At 40.9% G+C, this 25,017-nt stretch overlaps 1 protein-coding gene across 1 annotated transcript; it reads left to right on the top strand.

Annotated features, from left to right (window-relative positions):
• Positions 1–586: 586 nt before the first annotated feature.
• Positions 587–12,940, top strand: RPL9 (ribosomal protein L9). The gene is made up of 7 exons (XM_030191309.1): positions 587–746; positions 862–977; positions 3,388–3,483; positions 3,962–4,094; positions 8,723–8,803; positions 9,773–9,886; positions 12,760–12,940. The coding sequence occupies exons 1-6, from the start codon at positions 701–703 to the stop codon at positions 9,877–9,879; spliced, it is 579 nt and encodes a 192-aa protein (XP_030047169.1). The 5' UTR covers positions 587–700; the 3' UTR covers positions 9,880–9,886; positions 12,760–12,940.
• Positions 12,941–25,017: the final 12,077 nt, after the last annotated feature.

The following is a 25,017-nucleotide window of genomic DNA, read 5'->3' as shown; positions in this document are numbered from 1 at the left end:
GGGACTACAATAGCGTGATGACGTACGACGTCTTTCTTTTCTTCCGCTTGCTGCGAGGTGAGGATACGGATTTCAGGCCCTGGTTGTTAATATCCATATTCATCCTTGGAGATAAAACGTTAACTGAGTTCTGCAGGATTATATTTCATACTATAGAGTGTTAGTGAGCTTCTGGGGCTTGCGTTTGGGTTACTAAGCTGTCTGCTGGAGCTCCTCCTCCGCTGCGGCCTGGGTAGTTGGTTCTGCCTGTCTGTGAGTATTTTTTTCAGGTGAATTGTCCGAAGAGGTGATAGTGTTATAATCTGGACGGTTCGAGGCACCTCTCAGTGAAGGAATAGGCTAATGGTTAGAGTAGGGGGCATTGAGCAAGTCATTCAATCCTCTGTTTTCTGGATACAGGAAGATACTGACTGTAACTGAGTGTTAATTCTCCTTGGCTTCTACTGACAAAGATGTGAGTTAAATCAGTAAGCCCTTTCTCGTTTCCTGCATGATCTTCTGCCTGCCCCTGGTCACAGAGGCCTTAATAGAAGTGTTTGCATATAATATTTGTAAATCGCATTGGTTGTACCCACAGAAAGTCGGTTTATCAAATCAGTAATTCTTTACCACTTTACGTCTAGAGCTGCTTCCTGGACTGTGAAACGTTGAGAATGCTGAATGAGTGTCCTTAGATTAATCCTAAACCTCTCATTCCAGAATGAAGACCATTCTCAGCAACCAGATTGTTGACATCCCTGACAAGGGTAGGTGGGTTTTTTTTTATGTAGAGTTGCTTTGCAATATAAAGAATTTGAAGCTTTGGTTTTTCTTTTTTTCTCTTTTGTTTTAAACTTTATGGTTTTCTTTCCTCATTTTCAGTTGATATAACCTTGAAGGGCCGCACAGTTATTGTGAAGGGTCCAAGGGGATCTTTGCGGCGAGACTTTAATCACATCAACGTGGAGCTCAGCCTTCTGGGAAAAAAGCGTAGAAAGGTCAGTGAATTTTGGGGGGGCCAAGGAGAGGTGGTGTACACTTTTTGAGTAATAGTAATGTGGTTTTTGAACTTTAGTTTGTTAAAAATTTGGTATGCGCCCTTTGCAGGGAGGGCTGCTGTTCCAGGCCATGACTGTTGAGAGGGGTAGCAAATAGAACAAGAAGTCTAAAAAAATGAGTTTTCAGGAGAGCTTTAAAACAGCAAAGGGACAGTTCTGAGCAGAGGGCTAATGGTAGGGCATTCTAGAGGGATGGATTCAGGTTAAAAAAAAAAGGTAGCGTGACAAAACATGGGCAGGGGTATAGCAAGAGGAGAGGCAGAAGGGGACCAATGAGAATGGGTATTGGATATGGGGGGGAATTAAGGGTAAGGTATTTATTTATTTATTTGTAGCATTTATACCCCACTCTTTCCCGCTTGATAGCAGGTTCAGTGCGGCTTACAATGTATGGTACAAGGTAAGGTGCAGAGCCTTGAAAGCCAAAATCGGGAGTTTGACTTAAATTTGGTAGGGAATGGGAAGCCAGTGATGGTGGACTAGAGGAGCAACATGATCTATGTGCATGAGTAAGAAGATTGATAGCGATGTTTTGAACAGTCTGCAGAAGGGAGAGAGAGACCTTAGGAAGACCACCAAAAACATTACAATACTTGAGGCAGGAGGTGAGTGAAGAAGGGTAGCATAGGAAGAGTCATCAAGATAACTATGAAGAGAGCAGATCCAGTGGAGAGAAATTAAACAGGCCCCCTCCCTACCCATCTTCAAATCATTGCTCAAAGCCCACCTCTTCAATGTCGCTTTCGGCACCTAATCACAACACCTCTACTCAGGAAATCTAGACTACCCCAACTTGACATTTCGTCCTTTAGATTGTAAGCTCTTCTGAGCAGGGACCGTCCTTAGTTATTTTGTACAGCACTGCGTAACCCTAGTAGCGCTCTAGAAATGTTAAGTAGTAGTAGTAACTTTGTAGTGGAGGAGACATGGGAGGAAAAAGAGAGGGGTGAGTCAAAGGTCACCCCAAGGTATTTAAGAGAATTGACAAGGGTAAATGGAGTGCCAGAGAGAAGGGGGAGGATTCTCTGAGATCCAGAGAGCGACAACCATGAAGAGACAGCAGATAGACGGGAATAAGATCAGGGTTAGAGAGAGTTTGATGGGAGACCAGGATGATGTCATCTACATAAGATATAAAATCTAATAGAGGTTGGATCAAAGTTGCTAACAGGGCCTAGAAAATTCTAAAGAGCATCAAGAAGAGTAAGGATTCCTGGGTTACACCATGAAGAGAGATGGGATAGAAGTAAGGAATGACTGCCAAGATCAAAGGCAGCAGTAAGGTCAAGAGATACAATGATAGCGGAAAGACCACAATCGGGCTGAATGGAGATGGTTGAGGAGAGAATCAGTAATTGTCTCAGTGGACTGACCGCTATGGAACCTAGATTGGAAAGGGTGGAAGAGGAAAGAAAATTCGATGTGCTGAGACAATTGGTTGAGAACTATTTTCTTGGTGATCTTAGAAAGGAAGGGGAGATTGGAAATGGGCCTGTAATTAGAGAGGACAGAAGGGTCAAAAAGGGACTTTTTAAAGACTGGCTTAACGACAGCAGATTTAAGGGGGAAACAAACTCTATGGATAGATTATTGGTACTCATTAGAAAGGCCAAAGAAAGAAGATTCTGACTATTCAAGCCTTCTTTTAAAGCTATATGGTATACAGCACACTTGGTGCCATATAGCTTTAAAAGAAGGGGAGGCAGGGGCTTGGTAGTCTGGTTTTGAACAATGTTTTACTACTCTTGGCAGTTAGCCTCCCTTTGGGGTGTACTTTAGAACAGCTGTTCTTAACCCAGTCCTGAGGGCTCACACAGCCAGTCAGGCTTTCAGGATATCCACAATGAATAAGTATGAGAGAGATTTACATATCGAGGAGACAGTATATACAAATCTATTTTATGTATATTTGTTCTGGATATCCTGAAGAGTAACTGGTGGGTTTGAGGGCAGTGAGCATTTTGGAGTAGGTAGAGATACTCATTTATGGGAGCATTACTGGTATGCGGGTACTAATGTGAGTAGACTGCTTATACTTATTTCTGATGCCTTTTTACTTGCTTGTCGTTGTTGTGTATAATTAGTGGAAGGGTGGCCTAATTGTTAGTGCAGTGGGTTGCAGACCTCTGGAACCAGGTTCAATTCTCTCTGCAACTCCTTGTGACCCTAGTCAAGACGGCCCTCCACTGCACCAGGTGTAATATATAACTTAGATTCTGAACCTATTGGGGACAGTGCAAAGTACCTGTAATAGAAATTGTAAACTGCATAGTCGCCTCAGGGATCACTTACGATATATCAAATGCTGAAAATAAAAGTAAAACCTTGATGGCTTCTCTTTGTTTTCCAGCTCCGTGTGGACAAATGGTGGGGCAACAGGAAGGAGTTGGCCACAGTCCGCACGATTTGCAGCCATGTGCAAAATATGATCAAGGGTGTCACTTTGGTAAACATCAAAGCTTTGTTTTATTTTCTTAACTTACTTGGTCCAGTTTTCTATGGAACACATGGTAGTATTGAAAGGCTATATTCTCTGAAAGAGGAAGTAATACTTGAAGATATTAATGCATGAGAACTAACTTGGAGGCTCATATCAGCAGTTGCCGGCTCTTGCAATGAAGAGAGCAGGCATCTACTCATCTCTTGTATCCAGAGTTGCATTTCTTTAAGTTGGCCTCATCAACGCTGCACTCTCCAGGGATAAACAGTGGGCAGACCTGTTTTTCACTTTGCTGTTCAATATCTAAATTTTTGTCAATTTAGTATAGGTAAAGGAGTGTTTAATACAATTTAACTTTTTCTCATCATGTATATGATGTGAATGCGGATGACTGCACAGTTTTCAAGTTTTACAGACAGTATTTTCCAGTTTTGTTTTGGTATTTTAATCAGGTATGGTGATTTATTTATTTATTTTAAATCAGGGCTTTCGTTACAAGATGAGGTCTGTGTATGCTCATTTTCCAATCAACGTAGTTATACAGGAGACTGGTTCACTTGTGGAAATCAGGAACTTTTTGGGCGAGAAGTATATCCGCAGAGTACGGATGAGACCAGGTAGGCATAAAGCTTTTTTTTGTTTTGTTTTATTGGCCTAACATGAGATGTGATTATTTTCTTAATACTTTTTTGTTTCTATTTTTATTTCTTTATGTTTGAATTATAAAAAAATATAATGCAATTTATTTTGAATGAGAGGCTAATACTTAAATGTGGTTTCTACGTGGTATGCTGGATATTATATGGATTCACAAATATGTAAGAAATATAGATAGGTTCATCGCCCTTGAACTCTTGTCAGAGGATAAAATTTTCTATAGCAGTGGGATTCCCTTCATATCTGACAGCTACAAATGGGTCAGGTTTTCAGAATACAACTTACATTCTGAAAACCTGACCCATTTGTTACAGGTCTTGAGAAGAGTAGAGAGTGTGGTGTTTGAAGGTGTGCAGCGCTACTTGCAGTGCTTCCCTCCAGTGAATTTGATATATTCCACTACAGCAAATAATACAGATAGACCAATCCAAACAACATTAGAAGACTTGAGGCAGGCCATTAGGCAGAAACACGGGTGTGTCAATGTTTTTGATCATTAAATTTTCTGGACCAGTACAGCATCATTTATTGAGTCACCGCTGTCTTAGTGGCACTGCTAGTATGACAGATAATCATTCATAGCCTGATGATGCAGGCACAAGAGGCCTCTAGCACCCACATTTACTTTCTCACCCATGATCATCAGGCAAACAGTGCCTGCACCCCTCAATGCCGCAGAGCTCATTTAAATGAGCTCTGCTTTTATTCTGCCCCTGTGATCAGTGAATAGTGCCTCAACCCTACACCAGCTCAGAGCTTGCATTAGGGTTAAGGCTCTGCTCCTGCCCGCCTTAAAATGTAGACTGTGTACCAAAAGACTGATCATTATACAAAATAGATACTACACTACTACTAGATCGCTCCCTTTACCCTTCGGTCATCTAGCGGTCCAACCAATTCTTTTGCCAGCTTCCTGCTTTTAATATACCTAAAAAAAATTTTTTTTACTATGTGTGTTTTACCTTCCTTATGAGCGCTTTCCTTTTGAGTTGACTCCTTAAGTTGTTTCTTATTATTTTCAGTCAGTTCCTCCTTCCATTTTCTGAAGGATTTTCTTTTAGCTCAAATAGCTTCCTTCACCTCACTTTTTAACCATGCTGGCTGTCGTTTGGTCTTCCTTCCTCCTTTTTTAATACACAGAATATATTTGGCTTGGGCTTTCAAGATAGTATTTTTGAACAGCATTCACGCCTGATGTAAAATTTTGACCCTCGCAGCTGTTCCTCCGTCTTTTTTTTTTTCCCCACCATTCTCATTTTATCATAGTCTCCTTTTTGAAAGTTAAACGGCTCCCACACCAGATCATGCACTCCACTAAGGACTAGATCTAGAATTTTTCCTTCTCTTGGCTCCTGTAATTACTGCTCCATAAAGCAGTACTTGATTTCTTCAAGGAATTTTACCTCCCTAGCATGCTCTGATGTTACATTTATCCCGTCAATATCGGGGAAATTGAAATTGCCCATTATTGTTGTGTTGCCCAGTTCGTTAGCCTACCTAATTTCTGATAACATTTCTACATCTGTCTGGGCAGGCGGACGGTAGTACACTCCTATCGCTATCCTTTTCCCCTTTACACGTGGATAGGGTTACCATATGGCTCCAGAAAAAGGAGGACAGATTGAGCCAGTCTGAGGTTTACTTCCATTGCTTTCAATGGAAGGAAAACCCGGACTGGATCAATGTATCCTTTTTCTGGAGCCATCTCTCCAGTTGCAAGGGTAATTCCAAAAGTCCTTGGCTGTTCTGGCCATGACATGAATGCTGATGATAATCTTTGTATTCTAGCACATCAAGACCCTTGTGAGCAGTCTTAGTCTTTATGCAAGGTTGCAGCTTCAACAACAAAAGTTGGAATAACTGAGTCTGCATCTTAAGGTTGGGTTGCTCATGCTGGATAGTCATGTATTATAATTCTATATATATTTAGGAAAACACATAGTACTTCATAGTACTTGTTTTGCTCCTGCAGAGAGGATGGTAGATTCCTGAATGGTCTTCAGGTGATTAAGATGGTATAGTCAGAATCAGTAATAGGAGCAGTAGAGAAGCAAAGGAAAATTCAGACCTGCTGTTGTATGACATTCAATCTTGCTCTGTCCACCTCTCTGCCTGTTCCTTTCCCCTTCTCTTTGTATAAATGATTATCTTTGCTGTCAAAGTTGGCATTCCTTCCTTGATCTCTTGAGATTGTAGTTTTGTAAACCGCTCTGCCTTGGCAGCTGGAGCGGGCTAATTCTAAATAAACTTTTGGGAAAGCCAAAAGGACCTTAGGGGCTATGTTCTGTTTTTCTTTTAGTAATTCAATGTTGGTACATTGGTAAGTAGTGTTTTGGTAGATGAAAAGTGAGAGACTTTTTCATAATTCTCTGCTACTCTGATATATTGCTTGCAGAGACTGTTTTGGAATAACAGGTCTCCTTTTCCATCTGGCCCTGCTCCCCACTTCCATTCTTTGCTGTATTAATATTTTTATATGGGTCAGGGTGATGCTTGCTTGCATGCAGAGCAGTACAGTGATTCTACCTTTGCTGCTTATTGGTGGAAATGGCAAAGTACAATCTAGAATTTCTAGAATGTAAATGTCATAGCAATTAAACATTGTAACAGAATCATTATGAACTCTTAACTTCAAGCAGTGGACTATATGTTTGTTAGTACCACTGCATTGTGTGCAGAGGAATTTGTCATCTGTTTTGAAAACAGTTTTTCTTCAGTTTGCTATAATAGATTCACTGCAAAATATTGTTTCTCTTTCATGTGCCAGATGAATTAGTCCTTTTAAGTTCCTTTACTATGTTACATCTAGATCTTTTTTTACTTTCTGAAATTTCCCTTGCTTAACCCACTCTCACTAGGGTGACTAAATGAGGTGCTTCTGTGGCAGCTTGGCATCCCACACCAGTTACTCCTGCCAGATTTTTGTTCTCGCCGCCCACCCACTTGCTGCCTCCCAGCCTGAGCACTGTAGCCCTGGTGGTTTAGTGGGCTCTTCAGGGGCAGGAAAGAAGCCCACTCTTGCTGTGCTGTTTCAAAATGGCCGCCGAGACTTCAGTTGGTAATCTCGCGTGACTACCGCTTGAAGTCTCGGCGGCCCATTTGGAAAAAGCGTGGCACCAGTGAGAAGCGGCAGCAGCGGGGCAGGAAAGAGTGAGGTTCTTTCCTGCCCCAAAGAGGTTCTCCTGCTGCATTTCCTTCTCCCCTACCTTGCGGGTGAGTGCAAGGGTGGCTGGAAGGAGGGAGAGGCTGTTAAAGAAAAAGAGGGGGATGCTGTGGGTGGGAGGGGCTGCAAAGAAGGGGGGATGCTATGTGTTGAGGGAGCGGCTTAATAAAAGGGGGATGCTGTGGGTGGGAGGAGGTTGCAAATAAAGGGAGATGCTATGTGTGGGTGGAGGGAGAGAGGGGCTGGAAAAGGGAATGCTATACGTGGGTGCAAGGAGTGCGGGGCCTGTAAAAAAAAATGCTATGGGTGCTGGGAAAAATATGGATGGTATCTGTATACAGGTAGCATGGGATGTAATATTGGTTAAATTCTGCCGAATGAATTTGCAGTATTTGCAAAATGTTTTGTGTAAAATTTTGATATTTTTTTGGCACAGAATTCTGGCAGGAGCAACCAGTATTGCACTAATACAGAGTGTGACTAGCTGGGAAGTAGACCATTAACGTACATATTTGTCCTAATGCTGTGTTTGCTCCAGTCTACGTTGTGTTCAGGAGACTATGAAGTATTACTCGTTTGCTTAGAGACCCTAAATCTTGAAGGCATTTGCTCCTTGAGCTGTTCAGAGCTGAGTATGCTGGGTGGACAAGATTGAAAGCACTTAGAGGAAGGGAATCTCAACTATTCCACAATAACACTAGCTAGGCAGGGGTGCACTTGCACCTTGTTCCAGAGAATTCAGCAATCTATAAACCTTGATTGCAGCTTGTCTCATCAATGACTGGTCTAAATGGGACAGTATTCGACATAGGGATAAACATTTTCTAGTTGTAAATGAAGCCTTTTATGGTGTATATTTCTAAAGTGGGTCTGCTGAGCAGGTTGCTTTGAGTTAAACCTTTTTGGCTCCATGGTGATTGCTGAGATCATTGAGGATTTTGGTAAATCAGCATCCTTCTATGTCAGACAAGTACACCCACCCTCAAATAATGCACTTTTGTTAACTTGTCAAAGGTAGAAGTATTTAGTGCTGGTGACCTGTACTATTGCAGCCTAACATTTTATTCAGCGAACATAGATTATATAAATTTAATCGTGATTTGTGGTCTCAGATTTTGATTGTAGTGGTTGCCAGTGGAGGCCAAAACAATTTATAAGCTCTGTTCTTTTAATTTATTTTCTTTTTATTTGTTGTGAAGCACGAGATTGTAACTAATCTAATCATAGATTGGGTACAGCCAGGCGTTATTTGAAACTTATCCTAGTCCATCACATATTAAATATAAAACTGTTTTTATTAATACATTTCAGTTTATGGCAGCCAAATGGTGGAATCAACTACCTTTTGAAGCTTCGGAAATTGATGCATTACAGATTATTTTGGATATAAGAAATGATGTAATGTAAAGTGTTTTCTTCTACTAGGTGTTGCCTGTTCATTATCTCAAGCCCAGAAGGATGAGTTGATTCTTGAAGGCAATGACATTGAACTAGTATCAAATTCAGGTATGTTTAACCATAATCTCTGAAATCAGATATATTACATAAAATAGTGGATGGTTTTAATGTTGCAACTGGTGAAATGGGTTTGAAAATACTTTTTCTTGGTTGCCCCTGCTTTGTCTATCATTCAGTTGTTTCTAAACCTGTCTTCTGTTTATCTTTGCAACGCGAAACAGTATTATACATCCAATTATTGTGGTTCTAAATTCAGTTGGATAAAAACCTCGGCAGTAAACTGAGGAGCTACCAAACATAGACGGTCTAGGAATAAGTACATAAGTACATAAGTACATACATAAGTAGTGCCATACTGGGAAAGACCAAAGGTCCATCTAGCCCAGCATCCTGTCACCGACAGTGGCCAATCCAGGTCAAGGGCACCTGGCACGCTCCCCAAACGTAAAAACATTCCAGACAAGTTATACCTAAAAATGCGGAATTTTTCCAAGTCCATTTAATAGCGGTCTATGGACTTGTCCTTTAGGAATCTATCTAACCCCTTTTTAAACTCCGTCAAGCTAACCGCCCGTACCACGTTCTCCGGTAATGAATTCCAGAGTCTAATTACACGTTGGGTGAAGAAAAATTTTCTCCGATTCGTTTTAAATTTACCACACTGTAGCTTCAACTCATGCCCTCTAGTCCTAGTATTTTTGGATAGCGTGAACAGTCGCTTCACATCCACCCGATCCATTCCACTCATTATTTTATACACTTCTATCATATCTCCCCTCAGCCGTCTCTTCTCCAAGCTGAAAAGCCCTAGCCTTCTCAGCCTCTCTTCATAGGAAAGTCGTCCCATCCCCACTATATAGTATAATTAACTCTAAAGATTTGTTATGAGGCTAAAGAAATTCATAGAGGAAAAGGCTTGTTTGTAAGTGGTACTCTTCACAAAACAGGTGATGTGGTGCATGTTGATGCAGGTGTTTTCTAACTGTACTGTTGACCACTGTTTATTGTGTCCCTCAGCTGCCTTGATCCAGCAAGCCACTACTGTCAAGAACAAAGATATCAGAAAATTCTTGGATGGCATCTATGTCTCTGAGAAGGGGACAGTTCAGCAGGTTGAAGAATGAAAAGGAGGTTGGTTTTCTGGAGTCTTGTTTTATTGTGTAGAATTGTGAAAAGCATGTATAAACCTATTAAGAATATACTTATCGGTTTTGCTGGCATTGCTGTTTTTGTGCTGGTTCTACAATTGTAATCCAAAGTACAAAACGGGAATCCTCTACGATGACACATCACAGAAGAAAAAAAGTAGAGGCTGACCAAAGACAATTCACCCGTGTCAGGTTCTTCTTTTACTTGTATCAATAAAGACTGTTGGATTCAAGTCTCCAGTGGTGAATCGTCTTTGGTCAGCCTCTACTTTTTTCTTCTGTGATTCTACAATTGTAATCCCATACCACAGTTAAAAAAAACAAACAAAAAAACTTCAAACGCATACACTGTGTGTCAACCTAAATACATTATTACTCATCCAAACTTTAATTTTGTGAAAACAGAGCTCAGAGCATAGTCTTTGGTTAACAATAGCAATCATTGGTTCCTGAATGATGTTTCTTCTTGTCCTTACATCACTGTCTTTTTGTGGTTGGGTTTTTTTTTTTTTTTCATTGGCATATTTGAAAAAAATAAATCCCTTTGGGTGAAACAAACGCAACTCCATGAAACAAGGAACTGTCACATCGGGGATCTGCCTCACTTTCTGTTTAGAATCATTGTGGCATATTACTTAAGATATTTTCTTTGAAAATACTTGATGTTAGTTATGCACGTCTTTTAAATAGGTTCTCAACCTAGACTAACCTTGGGGTATACCCAGCCAGTCAAGTTTCAGGATATCTACAGTGAATATGCTGAGAGAACTGCTTGCACTGCCTCTGATACGCAGATCTATTTCATGCATATTCGTTGTGTCCAGGGGACTCAAATGAGATCCACTGCCTTTAGAGGAATGTGCCAGAAATGATCCTGAGAGAAAGTGAGGCAGCTCCATGAAACACAGGACTTACCAAGTTTACATCTTTAATAAAATATCTATTCTTCTGTATGTACAAAAAAAGATATGCAATCAATTACAGACAAGTGGTTTCTAAATGCTGTTGTATCATTGATGAAAATAGCTATTAAGCAAGATCAATGTCCTAACATCTTTTTATATAAAAACATTTTTAAGGTTTGGATGTTTATTGGAAGAAATGAAATATTTTATGTTTGGCATCTCATCTTAATGCTGAACCAAATTTGACCACTTTTGACATAGGAAATTTTTGCTGTTATGTCTATTAATTGTCAGCTTCTATTTGCTCCTGTACAGCTAAGCTTTGGTCATGAACTAGTTCCACATGGTGTTACAAAAGCAGTCCAAATGAAGGGGGGGGGGGGGGCTCCAGAGGAAATGGAATCCATACCTTTCTGTTTATTTCTCTTAATTTCACTAGGTTTTGAATTATTGCTCCTTAGGCATATAGGGTGATCTTGATCTCTATTATGATTGGACATGTTTGTCATTTGATTCAAGTGGCGTACTTTCAAAACACTTAGACTTGCATAATAACCTATGGAGCTTTTACAAGTGCTTTGAAAATGAGCCCCATGGTAGCTCTGTTCCTGGAAATTGAGCTTAAAATAGTTGTTGGTTTTACTCTGTATATTGTGTTTATGTAACTTTAAAACTTGAAAAAAAAATTTGTAGTCATTCGGTTTGGGATTCCAGTCCTTTTTAAAATGTGTGTTCATCTATTCTCTGATTTCTAGGTCTTGCATCATTGTGCAGTTTTGAGCAGGAACTCACTTTCAATATTAGTGTTCTGTATTATAGAATGGCACGGGTTTGGGGACCTACAGGAGTGGGGATGGGGACAGAGCCCACAGGGACAAACTTTGTCCTTGTTTCATTTTGTACTTTGGAGCCTTTTAATGAACTGGACTGTTGTTTATGTTTGAGTGATGCACACGATGATATCTTGATTGCTTGTTTTTAAGAAAAAAAAAAAACATGCTGACCACAGTAGCAAAATTTGTATGGGGGGATCTTGTACATCCTGCTACCAGCACATCTTCTATTGCAGGAAGGACTGGAAGACAGGAGAGCTAGATTGAATCCTGAGATTGTTGATGACGACTTATTCATCCACAGATTAAAAAATCATAACAGTGCTTCATGGGACATATTTTTCCCATCTAGGGCATACAGAACGGGTTGTAATTTATACCCCTGGACATTTTAACAGTGTGAATTAGAATTCCTTGGAGTAGTAGAAATCAGCTATTGTCGGGTTTGGAAGGGTAGAGTGTGGTGGTGGGAAGGAGGGTTATTATAGCTGTTCATTGTTATTGTTTTCTATTTGTAATTTATACATAACAGTTGCACAGCATATTGTTCCTTTTTATTCTTTAATAACAAAAATGTAAATATAAAATCATAAGTGCTCAAGGCTTCTGCAGATGAGGACAGAACCCATGGGGATGGGGACAGGGACAGACTTTGTCCCCGTGTCATTCTCTATTCTCTACCACCTGAGACCTCAATGTGCAGGTCTGAGTGAACATCTAGTAATGCCATAGAAATAACAGAATGGTTATATCTTTTCGAGAGATCTTTTATGCTGCCCCCCCCCCCCCCCCCCCCCCAGCGGCCAATGTAGCTCCTAAACCTGTACTTCATGCTGTTTCTATTCATTTTTACTGCAAACTAGCTGTCTTTGATTAATGAAATCCTTCTGAACATTTGTAGCATTTCATTTTTCAAGTGCTTAGCGCTCTTGTTGACCACTCAAAACATTTGTCTTTGGTGTCCTCCTTGATAAATGGATTTGTGAATTATGTTGAGACATGTCAATATACTACTTCAAGGGAAGGGATAATTCTTGATATTAATCTTTCCTTTTATCAAATTGAATTGGTGATGTATGGTTTACTAATGTGTGGGTTTTTGTTTTTTTCCTCTACAGCTGTATCCTGAAACTTGCAGTCACAAAACGGGAAATAATGTACTGATTGGTTTACAGAAGGACAGTTTAAAAAGACTCATATATGTACAAGCTGATGGGACAAAATAACAAATGCTGCTTGTGCTTTAAAAGTTCTATATAAAACACTGCTCAGGTGTTAAATAAAATAAGGTTGACATCACCCTTCAGTGCTTAGGTGTTATTATTTAACCAATAGGCCTTGCCCTCCACCCTTACAGTTATGGGGTAAACAATGATTTCTTATTGACAGATCGGGGAAAAAAGGATAAATGCTGCTGTGCTACCTGCAGAGTTCATAGCTTCTGTGATACCTTTGCTCCTGTCATCTATCTAGGCCATCTATGTAATATTTATGTAAATATCAGGATATATTAACTGACTTTATGAAGCGGTATTATGCATGGGCTCAGCTAAAGGAGATTAAAAAAAAAAAAAAAACGTGACACTGATGGCAGCCTTGAAGCTGGGCTCAATTTTATACAATTTTATTTTTTTACAAATCTACCTACGCATCCAGCTTCTCCTTCATAGGAACTCAGTTATGGAATGCACTACCTAAAATCTTAAAATTAACTCAGAACCACCTAAATTTCAGGAAATTACTGTTCCTTGTCTTCAAGCAGATGAGTCCATTACGAATGGGTTGTGTCCATCAACCAGCAGGGGGAGATAGAGAGCACTGAAAAACCATAGTTGCCTCATGGCCAGCTAGCTCCATCTGCCTCTTCAGTATTCTCTATCTCCCCAGCAGGGTGGACGCAGCTTGTTCAGCATGAATAGTGACATGTTGAAAGTAAAACTGAAACCAGCTGAATGCTTGGAGGAGCCCAAGGCTGTTTAAAAATAAAATTGCTCTTCTTCCTTAGTAAACTTTTAAAAAGAAGTGTCTTATATGAGGGACACAAGTGCCACTGAGGAGAGCAGCATGGATATTGAAGACTGAAGGGAGGGAAGAGACAAGTAGCATGGGAGTCCTTGTGCATGCGCAGATCAAATCAAGCTTGATTTCTCTGAGCTAGGAGTGCACACTGGCACATATGGTTCTGTAACGATAAATGCACTGGAAGAGATGCAAAACATGAAAAGGAGCATCCAAATGAATGAAGGGTTTAGAGGCTGTGCCTTATGAGGACAAACTGCCAAATGGGCAACATTATGCAGGTTAAAGCACTTTTGTGGATGAGCTGATGGTAAACCAGTCGCTGTAAGGAAGCAGGATGGAAAGCAAATTTGCACAAAAATTTAGGCACCCTTTTCTAATTGTGTGTGCCAATAGCATATACACAAGTACATAAGTGTTGCCATACTGGGACAGACCGAAGGTTCATCAAGCCCAGCATCCAGTTTCCAACAGTGGCCAATCGAGGTCACAAGTACCTGGCAGGACCCCAAAATAAGCAGTGGATTTTCCCCCTAAATGGGCACAACCTCCTCATGGTATAAAGGTTATACATTTATCAATTAACTCTCTAGCCCATCAGTATTAAAAGTACATGAGCCCATCAAACAGGGGGACCACTGCCTGTGAAAAATCCACCATAATGTCTTCACCCAGAAAATGTTTAGTGTTAGTCCATATCTTGATATTCTTTGTCTTTTTTTATAATCTGTGTAGTACTTTTATTTTAGTACATCCTTCCAGACCAGTCTACATGCTTGGGTTATGATCTGTCCACAGGTGAACTAAGGGGTCCTTTTACTAAGGTGCGCTGAAAAATGGCTTGCGGTAGAGTAGGCGCGCTGATCCATTTTTTAACGTGCCTGTAAAAAAGCCCCCCCCCCCCCCCTTTTTTTTTTTTTGCCTAAAATAGATGTTTGGCAAAATCACAATTGCCATGCATCCATTTTGGGTCTGATACCTTACTGCAAGCCATTGACCTACCACTAAAGAATCTGGGCAGTAATGACCTACACGTGTCAAATGCCACTTGGTGCACGTCCATAAGTAAAAAATATTTTTCAGACACGTGCCAAAAATGAAATTACCGCAAGAGCTGGACGGTAACTCCATTTTGGTGCGCGTTAGGCGCGTGTAGACACGTGGCTTAGTAAATGGGCCCCTAAATGGCTTGTGACATCGTTACTTAAGTATCCTGTGCAGCCAATGATGGGCTATCCTGTGTGGCCTGGACTTGGCTGTTGATTAAGAGGTATTCTGCAGAAGTGCCTCCAGAAAAGAATCCTCCTATTGTATGATTTTTTTTTTTAATTGTGAAAAAGCAATTATTTCTCAAGTTATGTCTGTGTAAAAATTGCTGATCCTTCTTTAACTAGTACTAAGGTAGATGAGCTGGTATGTATTGGGAAGCCCTCAGGTGTATTTCTAGAACTTTGGACCATAAAAACCTTAATTTCTGCAGAGTAGGAGATGCAGGGTTTCTGAGTAGGGCAATCAGTGACAAGCCCTATCCTATTTTATTGGAGGAAAAGGAAGGACTATGTCTTCCTAAGGTGGATACTGTGATTTTGATGATAACTAAGAAGATGGGAGTGGTCTTGAAACATTCTCGAGACCATAGTATGAAGGTTCTTTTGAAGCAAGCTTTTGAATAAAGTGATATCGCTGTTAGTCCACTTTTAAATGTAATAAATAGAAATAAAACAAAACCTAGAAAATAAATTTACCTTTTTTCTTTTTATTAGCTTTCAAAGGCAACCTTTCTTTGGATCAGAAATAAGCAAATGTTGACAAGTATCAGCGTATATAAGTGAAACACAAATATATTCCAATGACAGTCTCACAGGAAGAGGGTGGGGTGGGTTAGGTGAGAAATGGGGGGGGGGGGGGGGGGCTAGGCGGATGAGAGAGGGAGAAATGGATGGTAGAGATAAGAGGGTGACAAAGCAGTAGAATTTTATGGTTTAGAATGGGCTAGAAAATACAGATTTTTAAGTTCTGTCTGATGGGTGTAAAAATATTTCATCATTTTGACTTCAAAGGTCTTAACATACATACCTGGATTGCCTTAGTTTCCTTTTAGTATTTTTGCTATAAAATCATTGATGCAGTGTTCTGGTTTTGTAAAGTGCTGTCCCACAAAGGTGACATCTTGGTTGGCATTGGCATTTTTCATATGATGTCTGTTCAAATTAAATCTTGTCTTTAGCATCTGACTCTTTTCTCCAATATAGCACCTGTCAAGACTTGAGGCTTGATAACTAGAGGCCCCAATATCTTGGAGTATAACCTTGGCACACCAATCACCCAAAGTCTCTATTATTTTTATGAAGTCTCTTTTATTGAATAAATCACAGATAATTTACTCACAGATAGATGTTCAGAGGTGCTGCGCCAGGACACAGACTCCTTAATCTGAGAGCTGTTGGGGGTGGAGATCTGAAGAGAAGTAGATATATTGCAGGGGGCAAGGATAGTTGAACAGGTAGAAATGGTCCAAAGCTGAGTGACTGGAATGTGCAGTATCTCATTAGAGAGGAGATATTTTCAAGGTAAAAAAAAAAAAACAGATTTGTACAGGGAGTTTCAGCAGGACAGAGCTGTCAGAAATAGGATGGTACATGCTCCATGTCTCTGTCTAGGTGGTGGTAATGCCTCATGGCTCAAGGGCCAAAGAGGTGATGAGGCTTCACGTGGGTTCAGGGAGGAGCAGATAGAGACCAATGGTGACAGAGCCTGCCATCGGGTAGCAAGGGGTGGTCTTAGAGGACGGCTCTCGATTGGAGGGAAAGGTCATATGGCTGACCTGCCAGGACAGAGATAATGAGAGTGACCAGGAAATGATAGCAGGAAGACGAAAGAGCCAAGCTTGGCAGAGAGAGAGAGAGAGAGGAGGTCTGGGCAGTCTCACAACCAGTGGTAACAGTTCTTAGCCAAGCAAGTGTGGTTGCACTGTCTGTGAACTACATTACCCACAGTGCATTGCTCATGTATCTCTGCAGTGAGAAACTGCAGCAGCAATGATAGTCCTTAGAACTGAGAATAACAGTAAAAGCATCACACACATTTTAGGATCACGTTATAAACTAGTGCGAGGCTGTCGGAGGACAGAACAGCACCCTTCTTCACACTTTTTACATTGAACGATATATACCACATTAGAAGATGAGCATGTGAAAGATTCTCTTATGCTGAATAATTTTCCCATGTGAATGACTGGGATCCTGTGAAATTTGTTGGCACAGTTTGCAGCTAGATATATTGCAAGGATGTGTGCCATTCTCTTCTTTTTGAGTTTCTATTGGGAGCTTGCATTTCACTAGTATACCACCAATTTATATATGAAGAACATACTGGACATGACATTGTTACTTGCTATAATTTAATGGTCTTGAATCTCTGGATATATAAAGATATACTGAGTTTCTAATATGTAAGTGTGAGAGTGGTTTGAATGATTGGTGTAAGAAGTAGAAAAAGGATATGCTAAATTGAAGTATGTTTTGCATTATTAAGAATTAGAATATAAGTATAATATAAAATAAACATATGTTTGTTATCAATTGATCATAGTGGTTACTTAATTGCTAGATATAAAAATATATAGGGTAACCCCTAAAGATTTATAGAGCTCAGTTATTGCAGACTATGCATATTCATTGGGGAAATCCTTAAAACTTGATGGGTTGAGGGCTTAGGTTGATCGCCCCTGCTATAGATATGTGGAAGCTGTTACCTTTGCCAATGACAGTGTTACAAAGTACTAACTGAAAGGATGTCTATAACTTTTGTACTTGACATTCAGTTTTTGTTATTTTAACTTTTTTTTAATAACCTATTTAAAGCAAATAACACACAAATGCAATGATGCATTAACATTTACAGAAAGCAATCCTGTTTAACTTTTTAGAGGTTGTTGTCACTGTTTACATAGGAATTCATTATAACATACAGTTTAACCAAAGGTACCTAAACTTTTGCGTACAACTTTTTCCTCTGAACATTGTACTTCCTTTCTTGTATCTATCATATTTGCTACTATTTTGTTTTATTGTAAACTGCCTAGGTCTACCTGTTCGGGTGCTATATCAAATTACTGTAAATAAATAAACTTCAATGCGCAGATGAGTGAGTAGGGGCTGTAGCTGCAGTATAAAGAAGGTGGTAATGCCCTTCAGTCACCCTGGAGGTTGTATCATCATGATGACAATGATCGGATAGAAGCTGTTGAGAATGGGTTTTCACATGTTATAAGAACTTTCATTTTTGCATTCAACGAAACCTAGGAACAGAGGACATGACAGTAGCATAAGACCATAGGCCCAGAGCAGTCTTCCTAGCCACACTGGCTTAGCTCTACCATCCCTTCCTCTGTGCTTATCTCATGTTTTCTTAAATTCAGATATAGTCCTTGTTCCTATCACTAGTAAAGAAATATTTGCTTAGATTACTACTGTCTACCCTTGTTTATTTTTCTTAATAGGGTCTTTTCCATTGATGGTGTCCTGGCTCTTGTGCATTTATACTATACTATAGAGCTACTTAAAGGTCCCTATTGTATTTTCCCATACTGCTTTTCCTTTAGAGTATAAATGGTTGGATCTTTATGTGTCCAAATTAGCCAAAATTCAACTGTATGTGGATCTAGATGCTTTTGGGGGGGGGGGGGGGGGGGGTTGAAAGTACACTTCCAAAAGAAAAAGAGCACTTCTAACAGACTGGATTACAATAATAATAATACAAAACAACAAAATACTATTTCACCCTTCCAAGTGGACACAGCAATAAATTAGACAATTGCATAACGCATTTCAGGCATGAGGTGAAATGACAGATTTTCAGCAACCAAAATCACTAGAATGAATTGCCATAAAATCTCACAACGGAGACTGTGAAGATTATAAAGATAAAAACATATAGATGCAACCACAAAAAGAGTGGCTTAGACTTTAAATATTATTGGAAACTAATTGATGTGCCTACAGTGCTTGCTACCAACCCATCCCTCTTGGCATTTTCTGCATGCTATCTAACATCCACAAACCCAGAAAGCCTGCTTTTGGTACATATTTTTGGAAGGTAGAACAGCATAAAAAGCCTTTTCTTCATATGCAAGCCATTGTAGATTTCATAATGCAAGCAAATATGGATCAAATGGAGTCTAATCCTGGACTGATGTTTTCCTTAGAGTGATTTTCTCCCAAAAGTGGGTGAATTTGACATTTAAAAACTGAAAAATGTCTTAGAGGTCGACTTTGGCATCCAGGCAGAAAGAGCCAAAGGACTAAGGTATTTTAGGCTTCACATACAGATATGGTAGACATGGAGTCCCCTGAGCTTAGTCATTGATTTCTGGCCTTCAGCAGTGTCCATATTTGTGTCCCATCCCTCCTTTCAATAACGTTTCTCTTTATGCTCATAGTGCACTTCATTTCTTTGGATTATTACCACTAAACTTCATAAAGATGATCAAACCTTATTTACACTGAATTCAACAACAAACCTATCCTTTATTATATCTGCACAACCTTGCACAGGGGTAGGTAGTTAAGCAAATTTATTTGGAATAAATTATACAATCAAAATATATCCAAGTTTCAGTTATGACAAACATATCTTTCAAAGCAGTTTCCTTGTTATCTAAAGGAGAGATTTCCGTTCCTAACTCATGCTAAGATAGCAGCTGGCCAGGTGAAAATGAGCACCTAGCAGGTCGATGTTTTTATATCTAAATAGTTAACCTGGGCCATATCATCAAAGCCATGTTTTCTCAAGTTCTGTCAAGTTCATCTGTTTTGTGAAATCACCGACTGTTACACAGTGTATAAGCCCTAGTTTCGTGCATGGACTTGTACTTCCAGTTTCTCTCAATTGACTGAATGCTGGGGATTGTCAGTTTTAGCTCTCCTTTAACACAAGAAAAAGCAAGACAAAATTGTAAAACATTCAGAGATGCCTGAGAGACATCAAGATGCAAAGCAATGTATAAACTTCAATAGTTTGTATTGTGAAACATATGGGGTACATGTGCCTTTGATAGAGCTAAATATTACCAGCTTTTTATTTTGAAGTTTCTTGGAAATGAGGTGAATCCTATTCCTAATCAATATCTAAGAGCAACAAATTACCCTGACAGTTCAGTTGTGTTATTTTCCTATTCCATGTGTGTTTATGTAGAGGAAAAGGGAAGTGAATCAGATGCTTGATCCAGTAGATCATGTCAATTGAAATGGCTAAAACTGGATGAGAACATAATTACAAATAATCCCTCTGAATGGAGTTAGAGAAATGGTCTTTTAGCTTTAGCATGTTAAAGGGGATTCCCAGTTCATCCCTTCAGTCTTCTTCCAACACTGGTTGCCAAAAAGGCAATCTGCTAGAGAGGAGTAAAAACAGGAAAAAAGGGGAAGTTGTCTCTCACAAGCAATAAAAATATATTTCTAAATATGAAACCTTCAGCTGATGCACTGTGTGGTAATTTTCTTGTAACAGTAACATCTTTTCATACTAATTAAAAGCCACGTTTTCTACACTGAAATTCCTTCCTTGTAAAGGGAGACCCCTCTGCCAGCTGCTGTAACCTTTAGCCCAGCATGATCCTAGCATGTACCTACTGCTACTCTACCCTACTGTCTGTGGCTTTGTAAAAGGAATGCCAGAAATCCAGCAAATTGGACTTATCAAGACCAGATGTTGTACAGCAGCCATGCACAGGCAAGCCACAGGTCTGACTGTATAGGGACTATTATTTCAAAATAACTAATAGGTTATCCAACAGTGAAGTGCCCTTCTACAATTATTTTATTAGCACAGAGAAAGTGTGTTACCAAGTGGAACAGAGCTGATGAGAAACATTTGGTAAGCGATTAGCACGTATTTAAACTAAACAGTGAGTGTAGCAAATCAAAGTGCATGAGTCTGGGATGTCACCCCAGCAAAAGCAAGGTGATAGTGGTGGTGAGGAGGATAATAGTCCAAGAAAATATTTCAGTAACTCACTCATCAGAAGTGGAAGCCAGGCCAAAAGAGAAATAAGAAAAGTAAAAGTGAGGGCAGAAAACAAATGATGGCCAAATATGTAAAATGAGGTGACAAGACCTTTCATTAGGTATGTGTAGGAATGGAAGAAGGCCATAACTTGAATTTTAAAACTGAAAGATTCTGAAGATAGATATGTGGAGAATGACAAGGAAAAAGCAGAAATGCTAAACAAATGCTTCTTTTTGGTATTCACAGAAGAGAGTGGAAGAGCAGCCTAGTGGTTAGGGTGGTGGAGTTTGGTCCTGGGGAACTGAGTTCGATTCCCACCTCAGGCACAGGCAACTCCTTGTGACTCTGGGCAAGTCACTTAACCCTCCATTGCCCCATATAAGCCACATTGAGCCTGCCATGAGTGGGAAAGCGCGGGGTACAAATGTAACAAACAAAGACCTGGAGAGTAGTAATGGATAACCACCAAAAGAACATATCAAAATAAAGAAGGTAACAGCACTGTTCATGGAAAAGGATGTTGTGAAGAACTTGCAGGGCTGAAAGTGGACAACAGCCATAGGACCAGATGGAATACATCCCAGCATATTAAGCCAGCTCTGAGAAATTCTAATGGGTTCCTTGTAGGACATGCTAATCTGATCCCTAGAGATGGGAGACATTCCCTGGGATTGGAGAAATGTGAATGTGCTCCCTCTTCACAAAAGTGGTAGGAAAGAAGAGGTGAAAATTACAGGCTGGTAAGTCTCATGTCAGGGATGGGAAAGTGACAGAGATGCAGCTGAAGGAAAGGATAGGAATTTTGTTTTTATAGTCCAGTGGATTACAAAATATAAAGCAACATGGCTTTACCAGAGGCAGATCATGCCAAAAAAACCTGATTGGCTTCTTTGATTGGGTGACCAGAGAATTAGCTAAACAGCATGCACTGGATGTGGTGTACTTGGATTTCAGTAAACCCTTTGTATAGTTCTTCATAGGATTCTTGTAAACAAACTGACCAGCCTGGGGATGGTCCCAAGGTGATCAAATGAATAAAATATTGGTTGACTGACAGATATTAGAAGGTAGTTATAAATGATCTCCTTTTCAATTGGTTAATGTTTATTGTTTTTTTAAGATGTAATTTTTCCTTGGAATATTATGTAACTAGTAAAACGAATGAAATGGAACGAATGAAACGGGCGCTAGCAAGTTTTTCCTGGGAGTGTGTATGTTTGAGAGAGAGAGCCAGAGTGAATGTGCGGGTGTGTGACAGAGTGAGACTGTCTGTGTGACAGTGTGTGTGTGAGAATGACAGTATGTGACAGGGCCCCCTCCCCTGTTCCTAATGCCCCTCACCCCGTTCCCTCCCTTCCTTTTCCTCCTCCTTCCCACACTTTGGGTTCCTTAAGGCTTTCAAAAGTCTATGTACCCCCGTGGCCCTAACGCCCAGTATCCGGATACCCCACCGCTTTCCTCCTCACCCCTCCCCCAAGATGTAATACTTTCACGTCCTTCATTTTTTAAAAAAAGTGTCCTATGTACCCTGTGTACAAATGCCTGGCATTCAGATTGTGTTTCTCTCGTAAATTTTCATTTCTTTCATTCATTCAGAACTTGCCCCCCCCCCCCCCCCCCCCCGAACACTTTTGGTTCCTTCAGTCTTTTAAAACTCTCCTATGTACCCTGTGTGCTAATGGCCAGTATTGAGATTGTTTTCCTGTCCCAAATTTGCATGTCTTTCAGTCATTCACAACTCCCCCCCCCCCCCTTCTCTAGTTTAACACTTTCGTTTCCTTCAGTCTTTTAAAACTCTCCTATGTACCCTGTGTCCTAATGGCCAGCATTCAGTTTGTTTTCCTTTGCCAAATTTGCATGTCTTTCAGTCGTTCAGAACTCCCCCCTCCCCCCATTTAACACTTTCGGTTCCTTCAGTCTTTTAAAACTCTCCTATCAACCCTGTGTCCTAATGGCCAGCACTCAGATTGTTTTGCTTTGCCAAATTGTCTGTCACTGATGTCACTGAGGTCAGTGCCTGCCTGCCTAGCAGACCACTTCCGGCAGGCACGGTCCCAAGCACTTCCTGTTGGAGGTGAGAATTATTATATAGGATAATAGAAGACAGCAGCTAGATTTGAAGCCCCGAAGTGATGCTGTGTAAGAAAGTTTAATAACGTGTGCTCCAAGAGAAGAAGAGATCTCCTGTGCTGCTACTGGAGATGAGCTACGCTAGGAAGTGTGGTCTGAATAGGATTTGGGGGCAAAAGGGGATAGCTTTCAAGGGTAATATTTAGGAATATATAGGAGGTCTTTTACTAAGCTGCGATAGTATTTTTAGCTCGCGGTAGAAATCAGCTGGCGGAAAATGCCAGCTGATGTCTACCGCGAACTAAAAATGCTACTGCAGCTTAGTAAAAGACTCCCTTAATGGATCTTGTGGTGAAGGGGTATCCAAAAGCACCTATCAAGCATCTCCTTATTCACTGCAAATCCTCATTCTCCAGTGAGCTGGGAAGTAAAAAATACTCTCCGGAATGTTAAGATTTAAAATAGAAATAGATTTCCACTTAGTACCTTGTAGTGTCATCTGCAGATACACATACAAGACTTATGGGTGGTACAGTAGTATTGTATGACTTCAAGCTATAATTTTTTTTTTAATTATAAACTGCAGTGAGAACTGAAATGGGCTTTGGGTGAGGTTATTGGAGGATAGGAGAAGGCCATGTCTGTTTGTATGAGTTTGAGTTATATATTCTGTGAAGTACATTAAATTAGCGACTTAGGGCCTGATTCATCAAGGGTTTCTTCCTTAAACACAGAGGGCTTGATTTTGTAACAGGGCACCTATGAGAGAAGTCCAACAAGGCGCTTTTTAAAGCCTATTTTATAAAAGCAACCTAAGCAAATGCCAGCACACACATTTACCACTGCTCCAATAGAGGTGTACACGTCTGTGTACTCTACACATCTACTTATATATTTTATAAAATACACATGTACATTGCAACTCTGCCTCTCTTCTGCCCAAACTGTACCCCAGTGTGTGAATAAGTGTGTGCCATCTTGTTGCTGGGTGCATACTGCCATGCAATTTTATGAAAGACTTTTTCCACACGTAAACAGGCTTTACACACAGAAAACCCTTTGTACAGTAAAATCGTCCGCAGGTTCGTAGGATACATAAAAAGGTGATTTTAAACTAGGCTGACAGTCACAGCAATAAGACACAGGCTATACAGAGATGACATTTTTACATCATAATTGGACTTTCCCCAAGGGACACTTTAATGCTTCAGGCACTATTTCTTGTATCTCTCCTGGGTTGGGATAAATATATCACAAGGTTATGGCAATGGAAGTTACTGTACCAAATTACAGCAAAGAGTGAAAGGGGGGGGGGGGGGAAGGAACGCTCCCTTTCTTTCCCTTTAACCACCAGGCATGTGATTATGGTGTCCTTTTACTAAGCCGCAGTAAAAAGTAGCCTGCGGAAGTGTGGATGAGTGTTTTGGGGGTGCGCGGGGCCATTTTTCCTGTAATTGGGGAACAAAGACTTTTCTAAAATGGGGGCAATAAATGGCCATGTGCTACAATTAAAAGCAGCATGCGACTATCTACTTACCTGAACCCTTACCGCCAGCCTTTGACCTAGCAGTAAGGGCTCACGCGCTACTCGACTGGTAATCATGCAGCATGCGCCAATGTGAGTGCGCTGCCGATTACTGCCGGGAATGCCCACCCACGGTAGAAAATAGAAAACTATTTTCTACCACGGGAACCGGCAAGTGCCAACTTCAGATTTACTGCCGGGCAGGGGCGTAGCCAGACTTCGGCGGGAGGGGGTCCAGAGCCCGAGGTGAGGGGGCACATTTTAGCCCCCCGGCACCGCCGCCCCCCCCCCACCGCTACTGCCGCCGTCACCACCACTACCAACTTTGACCCCCCCCCCCCGGTGCCAACACTTTTGACCCCCCCTTCCCACCACCACCAACCCTCCCCTGCTGCCACCACCGTCATTGTTGGGTACCTTTGCTGATGGGGGACCCCAACCCCCGCCAGCCAAAGTCCTCTTCTCTGGCGCGGCTGCGTTGCTGGCTGATCTGCAAGAATGAAGCCTTGCAGATCAGCAACATGGCTGCACCGGAGAAGAGGACCTGGGCTGGCGGGGATTAGGGTCCCCCGCCAGCAAAGGTACCCGACGGCGGCGGGGGGTTGGTGGCGAGAGGGAGGTCGAGAGGGTCATGGCAGGGGGGGCCAGGACCAAATCCACGGGGGCCCATGCCCCCGTGGCCCCACGCAGCTACGCCCCTGCTGCCGGGTGCACGCACTTCCCTGCGGTAGTGCTGATTTGGCGCGCACTATCC

Source organism: Microcaecilia unicolor, chromosome 2, assembly GCF_901765095.1.
Source record: "Microcaecilia unicolor chromosome 2, aMicUni1.1, whole genome shotgun sequence".
NCBI classification, from domain to species: domain Eukaryota; kingdom Metazoa; phylum Chordata; class Amphibia; order Gymnophiona; family Siphonopidae; genus Microcaecilia; species Microcaecilia unicolor.
Note: the sequence above shows the minus strand (reverse complement) of the source record. Positions and strands in the feature narration are given on the sequence as shown.